The 12326-nt window shown below is 34.9% G+C and overlaps 1 protein-coding gene across 10 annotated transcripts in view; it reads right to left on the bottom strand.

The window, feature by feature from the left end:
* Positions 1–12326, bottom strand: part of BLTP1 (bridge-like lipid transfer protein family member 1) — a 125362-nt gene that overhangs the window by 80732 nt on the left and 32304 nt on the right. For all 10 annotated transcript variants that reach the window (XM_062573999.1, XM_062574000.1, XM_062574006.1 and 7 more), the window contains exons 13-21: positions 11604–11695; positions 10575–10692; positions 9293–9448; positions 8259–8356; positions 6942–7120; positions 6685–6791; positions 4471–4679; positions 1139–1366; positions 501–638 (exon numbers count right to left, since the gene is read on the bottom strand). In XM_062573999.1, coding sequence (XP_062429983.1) covers positions 501–638; positions 1139–1366; positions 4471–4679; positions 6685–6791; positions 6942–7120; positions 8259–8356; positions 9293–9448; positions 10575–10692; positions 11604–11695 — 1325 coding nt within the window. The remainder of the gene's footprint in view (positions 1–500; positions 639–1138; positions 1367–4470; positions 4680–6684; positions 6792–6941; positions 7121–8258; positions 8357–9292; positions 9449–10574; positions 10693–11603; positions 11696–12326) is intronic.

Below are 12326 nucleotides of genomic sequence, written 5' to 3' on the forward strand. Positions count from 1 at the left end.
AGACCGAGCTGTGCAATTTATGCCAATAAAAGTCACAGAAACTGTGCAAAAAGATGCAGTTGTTTTATTTACTAGCCTGTGTAGCTATAAAAAATATACTTCAAAAAAGTGAAACATCTTTAGTTGTCTTCTAGCCATTGCACAAAATTTAGATGTGATCAGACATGTTGAGATTTTAAAAATGTTTTTAAAATTTACTCAATAGTTCTAAGACCAATCTGAATACTACTCTGACTTCCTGAGACCATCTTCCCCAGAAAGGTTTAAAGAAAATTTAAGAAAATACAATCTTCTATTCTATGCACTTTCTCTAGAAATGCAAGATAGTGAGAAATAGAGATTAAAAAAAGGATGCATCAAAATTTTCTTCAATGCTTCTTGCAATTCATGATCCTTAATAAATCTTCTGTGTGTGCAACAGGAAAGTTCTGATCAAAACAGAATTCAGTTTTATGATCATCACAGCTTCCCCAATATACAAACAAAAATCAACTTATTACCTGATAGCTGTCATTCAGAAATAAATTCACTGGAGACAGTACAAGTTGAAGCATTGTTTCCCTAAATCCCTTCTTCATCTCAAAACACAACCTTTCCAAGAAGGCTGTAGGACATTCAGGTCCATCTGGACTGCAGTGCTAAAATAAAAATCAAACACATCCACTGTTGAAATTCTCAGATTAGAAGCAAAGGTTTAAGTGGTAAGTATGCTACTTTTCCTCCACTTCTTACTTAAGAAGTTTGTGCAACTTCAAAATCCTTCTGACATAACCACACAAACCGCAATTCAAACTCATTTGGGTGAACCCATATGTTGTAGTTGCTGCTAATGCAGAATGCAACATCAGAAGGCAGCTCTGCTAATTATCAGAGAAATCATGTACTGATCACACAAAATCAAGTTCGTTGAATAAAATCATACAAAAAAAGTCCAGTTCTGTCTTCCAGATAAACTAATTTTGTCTCAAATTGTTTCAGATGGCCAAAATTTCAGTGAAAAGTTTACTCACAGTTTAGAGAGCATCTTCCCTAACACTGCAAGCTTCCCTTAATAGCTGCAAGAAATGAAATTTAACTCCAGGTTCTACAACAGAAAAGTTAAATGAAGCAAAATATTTTAAGATTCCAAGGCACTTACAACTGGTAATCGTCCATGCACTTTGTACAAATTAACAAGCACAGTAATATCCCACGGACGCAAAGTAAGAGGGTGAACTGGCTTGACTGAACTTTCATTTTCTTTTTTGTCATTTTCCACTCCAACAGCTGTCCATCCAGAGCTTGAAGATGTCGACAGTGACAAAACAGGACTTGAAATAACTTCTTCAAAATCAGTGTACATGTCATCTTCTCCAAAATAATTTTCCTGAGAAAAGAAATTATTTGCTATTATCACATGGAAAACAAAATAAAAATACACAGGCAATAAAATGAAATACAAATCCAGAGTTTTTCTGTAAAGTTAGTCTCCCAGAAAATAAGCAGTAAAGATATAATTACAGGTGAAGAAACATATGTAATTTTTCTTTTTATGAAAGAAAGGTCCTTTTTTATTACATGTATAATTTAAGTGCAAATTTAGGTCATGTGCTTTGCAGGAGAGGGGCTTTCAAAAGTTCTCAAAGTAACCATATTCTAGACATATGCAGTACAAATAACTATTCTGAAACACTACTATTCATGTTTTTAAAGAGACTTTGTCTCTTTAAAAGGTAACTTGGAAGATAAAAGATAGATAACTTGGAATGAATGCAGAACACCATCTTTCATGCACTCTTCTGAGACTTATCAGAAGATTTAAGAACCTTAAACGTTCTTCTAAAATACTCATTCATAAACATTTCCCCTTGGATCTGAAATCCAACTTTGTTTCTAAGCCAACTCTCACTCAGGTATCCAAGACCAAAAAACTTTGTCAAATTCTACTAGGAAGCAAAAAAAATCCATCATTAAAAAATCCACTTACAGTGTTTTACACAAAGTGCATCAGAATCAGATTTCTCATACTTGGTCATTTTCCCCCAGCAGATCATCCCCTCCCCCAAGAAAGGTTACACCTATATAATAATAAAATTAATGAACAAATTAAGTCTCTCAAGAAGAATTTTCCAGATGATGCAAGTTCTAACAAATTGTATCTTAGCGTTAATACAGCATTAGAAGGGTTGGAGCAAAAACCTTTCCAACCAAAGGAGGTTTGACACAGACACCAGTGCTGCTCCCTCGTTCATTCACAGAGAGTAACGTAGTGCCCCAGCTTCCCACAATGACAGAAATGCTCCACCTACTATAAACTCCAATGATGATTTCTAGGACACGGACAATGAGCACTAGACTGAAGATCAAACAAATAGGCTTGAAGTTTACTGCTCCCCTCTTTCCTTTCTAAGTCTCATTTGCCTTCATTTTCATTCTTGTCTAAGTGCAAGTCCTCAGAGCAAGCAAAGAGGAAGCATACAACACAATAAAGTGATTTCAAAGTATTCCAGCCCTTGAAAAAACTCTGTAGAAAAGGCAGGTCCATCATCAGACTTGAAACGACGACTCCTTTGGACATGTAACTTTTCTATCGCAAACTGTGCCTCTAAAGTATTTTCAGCGTTATCATGCTGTGTATGAACGAAGTACCGTTTGAGGGTCATAACAAAATCCCTCAAAGGTTAAGCACAGCTCACATGCTCTGCTTCCAGCAAGGGGCAAAGTGGGGGGCTCGGTGCTGCTGGAAATCGGCCAGGTGCCAGCAGATGGTGCTAAGCAGGCGGCCAGCTCACTGCTCTCGCACCTTTCGCAGGGCACCCTGGCACCCATGCTCGCTCCTTCGCGGTCCGTAAAGCCTCCAGTAAGAAGCAGAGCGTTACACCGGAAAAACTGCCCCCAAGGACAAAAAAGCTTAATAAAATTTCACGAACAGCGCACATGCATGTGAGGAGGAGTCTCTCCCACATGCATAAAAAAAGATGAAGTCTATCTAGCCACTAGGCAGGAAAACAAACGTTAACAAAACCAGAAATCTAATAGGTAACAGATGCTGTCAGTACAGCTAGGGGAAAGAAAAAAATATGTAAATTCAAGTGACAAAAACATTAAAACAAACACTTTTTCTTCCGGAAAAAGAATTATTCATGTAAATTTTCTCTTGAGTCTTAGAAGATAAAAGCTCGTTTTAACCTGAGAAATCTGCACCTGTGGTCAAAAATTTAAGTGTCATAGAAACAAGGGCTCTAACATAGCACTGTCTATATATACCGCCAGAAGAAAAGGGGTGCTGAGGAAGGAGGAAATTGTTACAGAAAGACAGAAGCACTGCATGAATTTATGGGCTGGGAAAAAAAACTCAATAAAGAATTCATTAACATTATGCCAAACATGGGTGCAACTATGGGACATATCAAAGGAAACAGAAGATTTTCAAGATATCTCACAGTAGCCTAATTTTTTTTCATTCTTATTTTAATGGCAACATAAAAAAGGGTGTATTTGCAAAATCCTATACCATACAAAAACTTAACATTTTCTGCTATTCTCCATGTATGTGCAATGTCTTTAAGTAAACTGTTAAAAATTACTGTTTCAGTGTGGGTCCTGACAGCGATCACCTGCCTTAGACAATTCCTCATCCTCTGACCCACAATGAAAGCCTCCAAAAATGCTATTTTAGCCTAGACCTCCTAGACTGAAGCAGACCATAAAAAAAAAAAAAAAAAAAAAAGTATTTCCTTGTTAGCCAAATCAAAGTGACAAGATTAATCACCTTTCCTTCTGCTGGGGCAGAGGAATAAATTGTTTCTCACCTTCTCTCCACCCCTGAAGATCAGTAATGGAAGAGAATGGGAGATAAGCAATATATACAACAATTTTAAAGTATAAAAGCTTGACATCAAGAAAAAGATGAAAGGATGAAAAATAATTTTATATATCCATTGAAGAAACTTTTTAAATGACGTTTATCCTTACATCCTTCCCCATTCCTCCCTATGCTCTTCGGAATTCCAGAAATTTCATTAAATCAAAACACAGAGGACACTGCAGAACTTAAAGATGCACTGACAGTAAGGATTCTGCTACACTTTTGCATAATAGTGGTTGTTAACACAAGCACCAGTCATAACTCTTTTTTTTTTTTTTTAATAGCTACTGTTAATTTACAAAGAAGCCCTGAAAGTCTGCAAAAGCCAAAGAAGTTTTCTGTACATGAAGACAGGAATATATACTCCTTCTTGAAAGGAAAATTATGTTGATATAGGCCTCTACATACACATTATAAGCCTTCTCATGAGCCTCTGCCAACTGAATTCATCCCAGCTATATCACATTACCAAATGAAGTCATTTCAAATTAGTCTTACAAAAACCTTTCATCTAAATTCATATCCCCTGCATACTGAATTCTAATTTTCTGCTTCAAACTAACTGCTTCCCTTTCCTACATAGGGCCATCCATAGATTTAACAAGTTGGGTTCTTATTCCTACCTTTACACACAGAAAGGCTTTCAGCAGGGGTCCATACAGGGTTATTTGAGAATCCGGGGAGAGTTCAAGTTCCACGTGGAGCTTGTCAGGGGGCAGCTCTGAGGGATCAATGGGAAGGCGTGTTGAAGCGGTGGGAGATGAGATGACACTGTCGGCTGTTTTCTGCGATGGCCTTAGCACAGATAACATTGTTTCTTCCATTTCTGACACTTGGAAGTGAACGAAAAAGGAAATCAGTTAGGCTTCTGATAGACAAAATTCTGCAAATACAAATATGTTAAATCTAAAACTATTTGTGGCATTCTAATATGGATTTTATAATTATGGTAACACTTCTACAATATAGAACAGGTTTTTCACATCCAGTAACTATGAGGAGTGAGGTCTGAAGTATTTTAGTAAATATGGATTATGCAAGAGAAAATCTCTAGTTAAGAAAAATATTTCAATTTATTTATCTCGTTTTTCAAGTTAAACAAAGATATGTTTTTATCGCAGTATAGCAGATTTCCCACAACCACAAAGCTGCTGCAAAATAAACAAAAGTAAATAAACAGGAATACTGGAAAGGTTATATTAAGAATCTGTTCTGAACTAACCAATGGCTCTGTAGGCCAAAATTTCATCTCAGACAATTCAATTACTCCAGTCATGGAACAGCTAGCAAAATTAAAACTTATTTACCTATTCCTTCTTTTTATTTAGAGTTGGGGGGATAAAAGTGCTTTGTCTTTTTAAGTGAGGAAAGGCCAGGAGAAGGAAGTGAATAAATGAAAGTGCTTTTGGTATGTAAACTGATTGCTGAGAAGTAAAAAACTTTATGGGAAAAACACAAAATGATTGTTCTAGATGGAGTAAGATTCCAGGTACTAGTTTAACTAGAAGAACTAGCACATGTGGAACTACAGTGAATACACACATGTGGCCACCAAATCTTTCAAGTCTTTAATTTACCATTATTGTCTATAATGCTTATTCTGCACTTGCACTGTTATCTGCAAAGTGACACAGTGAGATGACCACTTATTTGGAAATTGCATCTCATTATGCAACGTATTTGTTTCTTAGGGATTTACAGAGTCGTATCAACTGACACAAAAGGAAATAAAGATGCTACAGCACCCTCACTAACACACACTCTTTGTCAGCATCAGAGATTAAAAATAACTGTAGAAGTGAGCTTGACTATTCTGGGTTATTCATCGAAAGAATCAGCAAAGAATTTGCACGGAAAATTATCTGCACATATACAAAGTTTTAAATTCAGGTTCAATTGCTAGGATTACAAATAAATGTTTCCAAATTTTGAAGTATGCAAATTTGACATAGAAACTGACCCACAGTCTCATAAGGACATTTAAACGCGTCCAAGGTGAATCTTTCTTACTCTTGTTTCATCCCCTTAAGTCTGAGCCTTTTTAAACTGTTCAAACTTAAAACCTAAAAATCCTTATCTAGTCTCATGTTTTCTAACACTTGTGCATTGAGATCCATTCAAATTAGTCCTGTTTATTCTTCTACTACCTCTCCTTCATTGATTCTTCTTTCACCATCTCAATCTGGAAGACTCTAACCCCATTAACTTGCTATACCCTTCCTGCTCCAGTTACTATAACCTATATTTGCCCCTGTGTTTAAGTATCATATAGCTTCAAAAACAATTTTTTTCCAATCGTGTATATATGAATTATTTCATTTGGCCACAGGTCTTAGCTGATCGTCATGGTTCACTTTAATGGTCCTAGCTACAATGAAATGCTCCATTTCTATTTAAAAAGACAAGACAATGCTGTCATATGTATATAGTGTATTTATACACTAAAATCACGAGACTGTCACAAAATCTAAAGAGAAAAAGGTTAGAAATGCTAAGTAATATGATAGTGCCAAAAATGTTGTACTTCATGTTTAATATATTAAGCAGTGTTTTATTTTGTGCAACAACTCATTTTAGAGACCCACTTTGTCAAGTACAGGGAGAAATTAATTATAGACAGTATCCTCTTTATACACAGGGAACTGGGGCACTTTCCAAAGTTTTGCACCAGAAGTGGTATTGTCTGTTTTAAAAACACTTTCGATTAAAGATCCTGTTTGACAAGAACTGATAATTTGGCTCAAAATTAATTTTTCCTAGTTTGCAATCAGATCCAACAAAGTCACAGCAGCTTTGAAATTAAACATCCTAAATAAGAAAATAGAAGTGCCACTTACAAGACTGTTTTAACTGTTCATCTGCCTTTTGCGGATAAATTGGGTGCCACGAGTAGTCAATTGTAAACACAACACTTGGGACTGTCCAGCATTCAACCCAGCCAGCCCTTGCAGAAAGAGACATCAGACTTTTATTAGAAGTACGATTGTTCCATTGAATATTTTCTATTAACATTTTAAGTTGCTTTCTCCACAAACAAAATAAAAATATGAAGAGTCAATATAAATACACAAATATATATCACAATGAAACTCACTCTTCTTGGGTAATGTTCCTCCATTTGGGTTTGCCTGTTTTCTGACCACTTTGACATTCAGCAGAAATACAAGATTCAGGACTTATTTTATTAGGCTGACAATCTTTCACCAACATAAAAAGGGAATATTTACTAGGATGGCAATCTGGTAGATACAAGTGAAGATCAACATCTTCTCCCTATAATCAAACATCAACCACAGAAAATTTTATTTACGTTCACTTTAGGCATAATGCTCCTAACATTCACGTGCTCATAGGTTCCAGTATCTTCACTTCATAGCAAAGTGAGGGAAGAAATCTAGATTTTCACATGACTGCTGACTATAGCTCCCACCAATCTCAAATACAAACCCAAGAGCTCTGTAAATTCTTAACAGTTACTAGTTCAATAACTTGCACATAACACATCATAGCAAGCTATAAAACACAGGGGCATGGCTTTTAGGTATCTCTGCTCTAATGCAGTTCAAGCTTTAATATAAAAGCTAAATGACTAGCCCAAGACTACCCTACACCTCAACTAAACCACAGTTCATATATATGTAAAATACATATCTTCATACATATGTATTTTAATAAACCATTGCTTTCTCTACTACTAAATTACCAATATCATATATGTTTATATGTAGGAGTTCGTCTGGGGTTTTATTGTTTCATTGGCTGGTTGGGGCTTTTTGCTAGCCATACGCTGTTTGTTTTAGAGATGATGATAAAGTGCAGTCCTTCAAAGAATATTACATTTGCTAAAAACACCCTACCACCATTATTTGTTTTACAGAACCTCCTAAAAATACCTAAGATGGCTTTCCAAAATGGTTTGGGATACTCAACCCAGAATTAATTTGTACTTTTAAATATGAATGCATATTCATGCTGTCAGTAGATGGGAATAGACTCTAAGTGAAAGAATACATACACACATGGTTAAAAAAAAGTATAAAGTATATATATATATTTAATATATGTTTTATATAGTTATATATATTTTTCTATATTTTTACATATTTTCATGTATGTGTATATGTATATACACTGTACTTGTGTATGTATGTATACATATATATATGTATGTAAAATGTGGTTGTATTTTTTATATATATAGTATTTTATTTGTATATAAATATATATACATTGTATATTACATATAAAATATAAATAATAAAATCAAAACAGCCTATGATTGAATGCTTCATGAAAGCAAGGAAGACCATTTAGTCCTGAGTTACTTAAAGAACAGTTATACAAACAGATAGTGAAAGAGTATTCTTCTTTGAGGGACTGAAAAAGGAGAAAAGGTACGGAAGCTACTTACCCTTAAAGAGAATCTAGTATTGCATGTGGTTGGAACAAAGTCAGTGAAAGGCAGAGAGAAAACAATGTTTAATGTTTCTCCACAAGCTGCCAGATAAACTGCAAGAGAAGAAGAAAAAAAACAATCATACAAATCTGTCAAAATTTCTCCCTTATCTGTTCTGAGGCAAATTATCAAACATATATAGGTAGAATTAAGGAAAATGTATTCAGGAACTCATGACAAAGGAAACTGTCATTTTAACCACTGTGTATTCAGAGTACATACTTCATTATTCTGAAATTATTCACTCCCCTTGGTTTGTCCTTTAGAGGAAGACACGGTACTTAGCAAAATTAAATTGCAAGCAGGCAGAAAAAAACCTGCAGCTAATATCTCGTGACTTTATTGCTCCACATCAATTTTTGAACAAGAAAACACATGTTGAGAGTCCCTCAGGATTCTGATGAAACAGTGAACCTTAACACAAGTCCATGACTTAACATGATTTTTTAATCCACGATCTTCATATTGAAATGATTAGATTCTAGCACAGTGCATATCATTAAAATATGTAGGCATCAAACCAAACATAATAAAGTTCTGGCATCCTGAAATGTATCCTTTAGTTATGTCTACTCTGTTATCTCCTATTCTGAAATGAACAGAGAGCAGATATTTCTAATAATATAAAGTTAAAACGGTATTTTTTGAACACTACTCTAAAACAATCCTTTTCTACGTTTAAGCTTTAGTTTACCAGAAGAACTGAACACCTGATGGTTGCTGTCTGCAAACTATTATATTCAATCAAAGATTCAGAGAGGGTCCTTAAAAATGAACGCTAAAACATTATCTAGAGCTACATTTCTCAGAAGAAGGATACACTTGTACAAAACAGGTTAGGATTTACAGTGGTTTTTGGATGGCTTATGTGTACCACTGGTGGTAAAAATGGGTATTTATCACTGAATGCATGTTTTTTGGTAGAAGTCTTACAAGTTTGGTCACTTGTGTATTCTTCTTCCAAAGGAAAAAAAAATAAATGACCTCACCATTTTCTTGTTGTTTGGTAGAACAGTCAATCCAGTTATGTTGATTTGCTGCCCAAATCATCTCAAATTGATGAAACATGACTTTGAAGTTCCACATATAAGGAACAAATGAAAAAATATCAGGTGCACTATCACTAGACCAGTCTTGGATCAAATCTAAAATTACATAAAGCAATAAAAGACAAGTTAATAACAATCAAGTACGAGATTTCTTTTAAATTAACCTAGCTTTTCATAAATTGTAAATATTAACCATTTGTTCCTTTACAGAAAATGAAAATGAGGAAAACAATACATAATAGTAGTTTCTCAGGCAGACATTCCACAACTACTTGCTGTGAACCCATCTCCCATTTCTCTATTGCTTTTTAAATTGGAGTATCACAGTTTTAATTATGTTTTCTATGAGTTTGGTTGTGATCAGGGGCAACAAAGTTACCTAAACATAGGATTTCCAAATTTTTTTCATTGTTTTCCATCCTTCTACTCTGAAATGAGTACATTGTAATGTTTTCCACCACCACATCTAATACAGCAACACAGTGTTGCTGTAGAAGCTCATAAATTAACTCCAAATATACTGGTAGACTATGGTGCGTACCACAGCGCTATGCAGGTAATCTCTCAGGCCTCACAAGGAGGATAACTTTATTAGCAAGGCACTGTGCCTACACTAATTAATCATTCCTCCCAGCAGGGCTAATTAGCCCAGGCAGTGCCACATTTATGTGGCTACACTCCTCCTATTTACTGGAGCTGGAATATTCAGCAACAGGTTAGCGATGCTGCATCACACTGTACTGCATTGCATGCGTGTATTCTTCCACACAGCCAAAATCCACAGAAATGGCTTATTTTTGGTAAACATTTGTTAGCAACACTGCTACAAGCTAAAGCCTGAATAGCCGACAATCAGTCAGCCCAATGAGAGAGACATCAGAGAAATCAATATCTTAGGTCATAACTATTAAACAAATCAGTAACTCTGGTAAAAATAAATTCATTTGAAATTTAATATCTTTTTAACATAACTGCAGATCAAATTTGTTTTGGCTGCTAGAAAAATATTCAGCATCTCTACTGAAATACAAGAATATCACGTACTTACACAGTAATTGCCAATAAAAAAGACATTCAGAACTTCACCCCCAGAGACCATTTGTTATCCTAAGTGTGAAACCAAAGTATCTGCCTTTTTATTAACAAAGCTTTGCCTTTGCAAAATTGGAAAAGAAATCATAAAGAAAAAAATATTTACCAAGTAATCTTTTTTAGTAGTTACCTGTAAAGAAGCTTTTCTGAGCAAAGATAAAATGATAAGTTGCTTTATAAACTTCGAGTTCACATTGCCATTTCTGTGGCATGTTCCATATCCGGGGATAACTGGCATTAATATGAAACTGTGAACAAGATATTAAAGCATCAGAGTTACTTGAAAATATGACAATGCTTGACTCTGCAGCTCAGCGGTGTTCACACATGTACTCTGCTGAATAATTAAAACTGTTTTCCTGCTGGGATGAACAGAAGGCCACTCCAGTTCCTTAATAATTTAATCTCTCTCTTTCTGTCTTTTTGTGTCTGAAGGTCAAGTGTTAGTATATTCATCTATTTGGAAAGTTATATTATGAACTTCTGATACTGCTTAACAAATTTACCATCTGTTACAGTAGCTACTCTAAGCAATTTATGATCCAAAGCTTTTTATTAAAAGCATCACTTTTTACAATATGCCGCAGATGATATCTCTTAGAATGTATTATTTTCAACCACTCAGATGATGTTCAAAAATTAGACATTAAGAAAGTCTCTCACTAGTAATGCTATTTAACTACTAGTGAAAAAAATAAATCTACAGCTCACGCATTGCTAATACTAAGACAAAAAAATCACAGTGTTAGATTTATTTCAGGTAGTTTAAGTACATAGCAATATTTACATACACACACACACAACACATTCTCTAGCATAGCTAGCAATTGTAATGATTTATTACCGTAAAATCTGTATGAGCAGCATAGTTATATAGTAAATAAATTAGACAAGACTTGTAAGTAACACTCAAATCCCCCATCACTTACAATACACACAACTTTGGATACACATTACGTAAGCCACTGGGAGTTAGACATGCGTAGTTACAGGCACACCTAAGTTCCTTACATATTAAGGTTCTGTGCAATACATTCAAAGACAATCTTCATGCATTGTGTAAGAATCTAAAGAACTGTGATGCAGCCAAATAAATGTTCTTTATTAAAATAAAAGTCATTTTAAGATTGAAGCTTTGTGCTCATTAATGCAAACTTACAGCTAGCATTTCTGCTTCTAAGAGAGTCCTGTACTGCATACTGCTGGTGGCATCAACATGTAAAAGTTGCCCTTTAATTGTAGGTGAGTAGCCTAGCAGACAAAAACAAAGCATTAACATAGTTGTTCAGAACATGATTTGCACACATATTTTAATAAACACTGCCAGTGATTTCAGCAGTCCACTAACAATCAAAAATACCAGGGTGAGAATTAGTACTGATAATTTTGTCCCCTATTATTTGTCAATGAAGAGGTTATATAGGAAGGATGACAAAATCTTCTTGCTGTGTCTGGAAAGAGAGTAGTCTCCAGTCTCTGGAGATCTTGGCTTAAATTGCAGAATAAAACTCAAATACGCCAGGCAAAAAAAATCCAGAGAATGAGAACAATTTAACAAAGGGCTTCAATATCTGCCAACAACATGAGTAAATACAGGAAATACACTTCACCTTTACCTCAACTTCACCTTGGGACTTGGGTTGTTTCTTTATTTATTAAATACACTACTATCTCTGAATTTAATTTTTATAAGCTAAACATTTCTCAACACGTTTCTAGAGTTAACCTGCTACATTAATCCCACCATGACACCTTACTGCTTTAAGTTGACGGAATATGTGTAATATGATTCAATATATACACAGTTAAACTAAACTCTTTTTAGTAGTTACAAGATTTAAATGTGCATTTCCAAACCTAAGTAAAATGTGGAAGTAACTGA

The sequence above is a fragment of the Rhea pennata genome, chromosome 4, assembly GCF_028389875.1.
Source record: "Rhea pennata isolate bPtePen1 chromosome 4, bPtePen1.pri, whole genome shotgun sequence".
Lineage (NCBI taxonomy): Eukaryota > Metazoa > Chordata > Aves > Rheiformes > Rheidae > Rhea > Rhea pennata.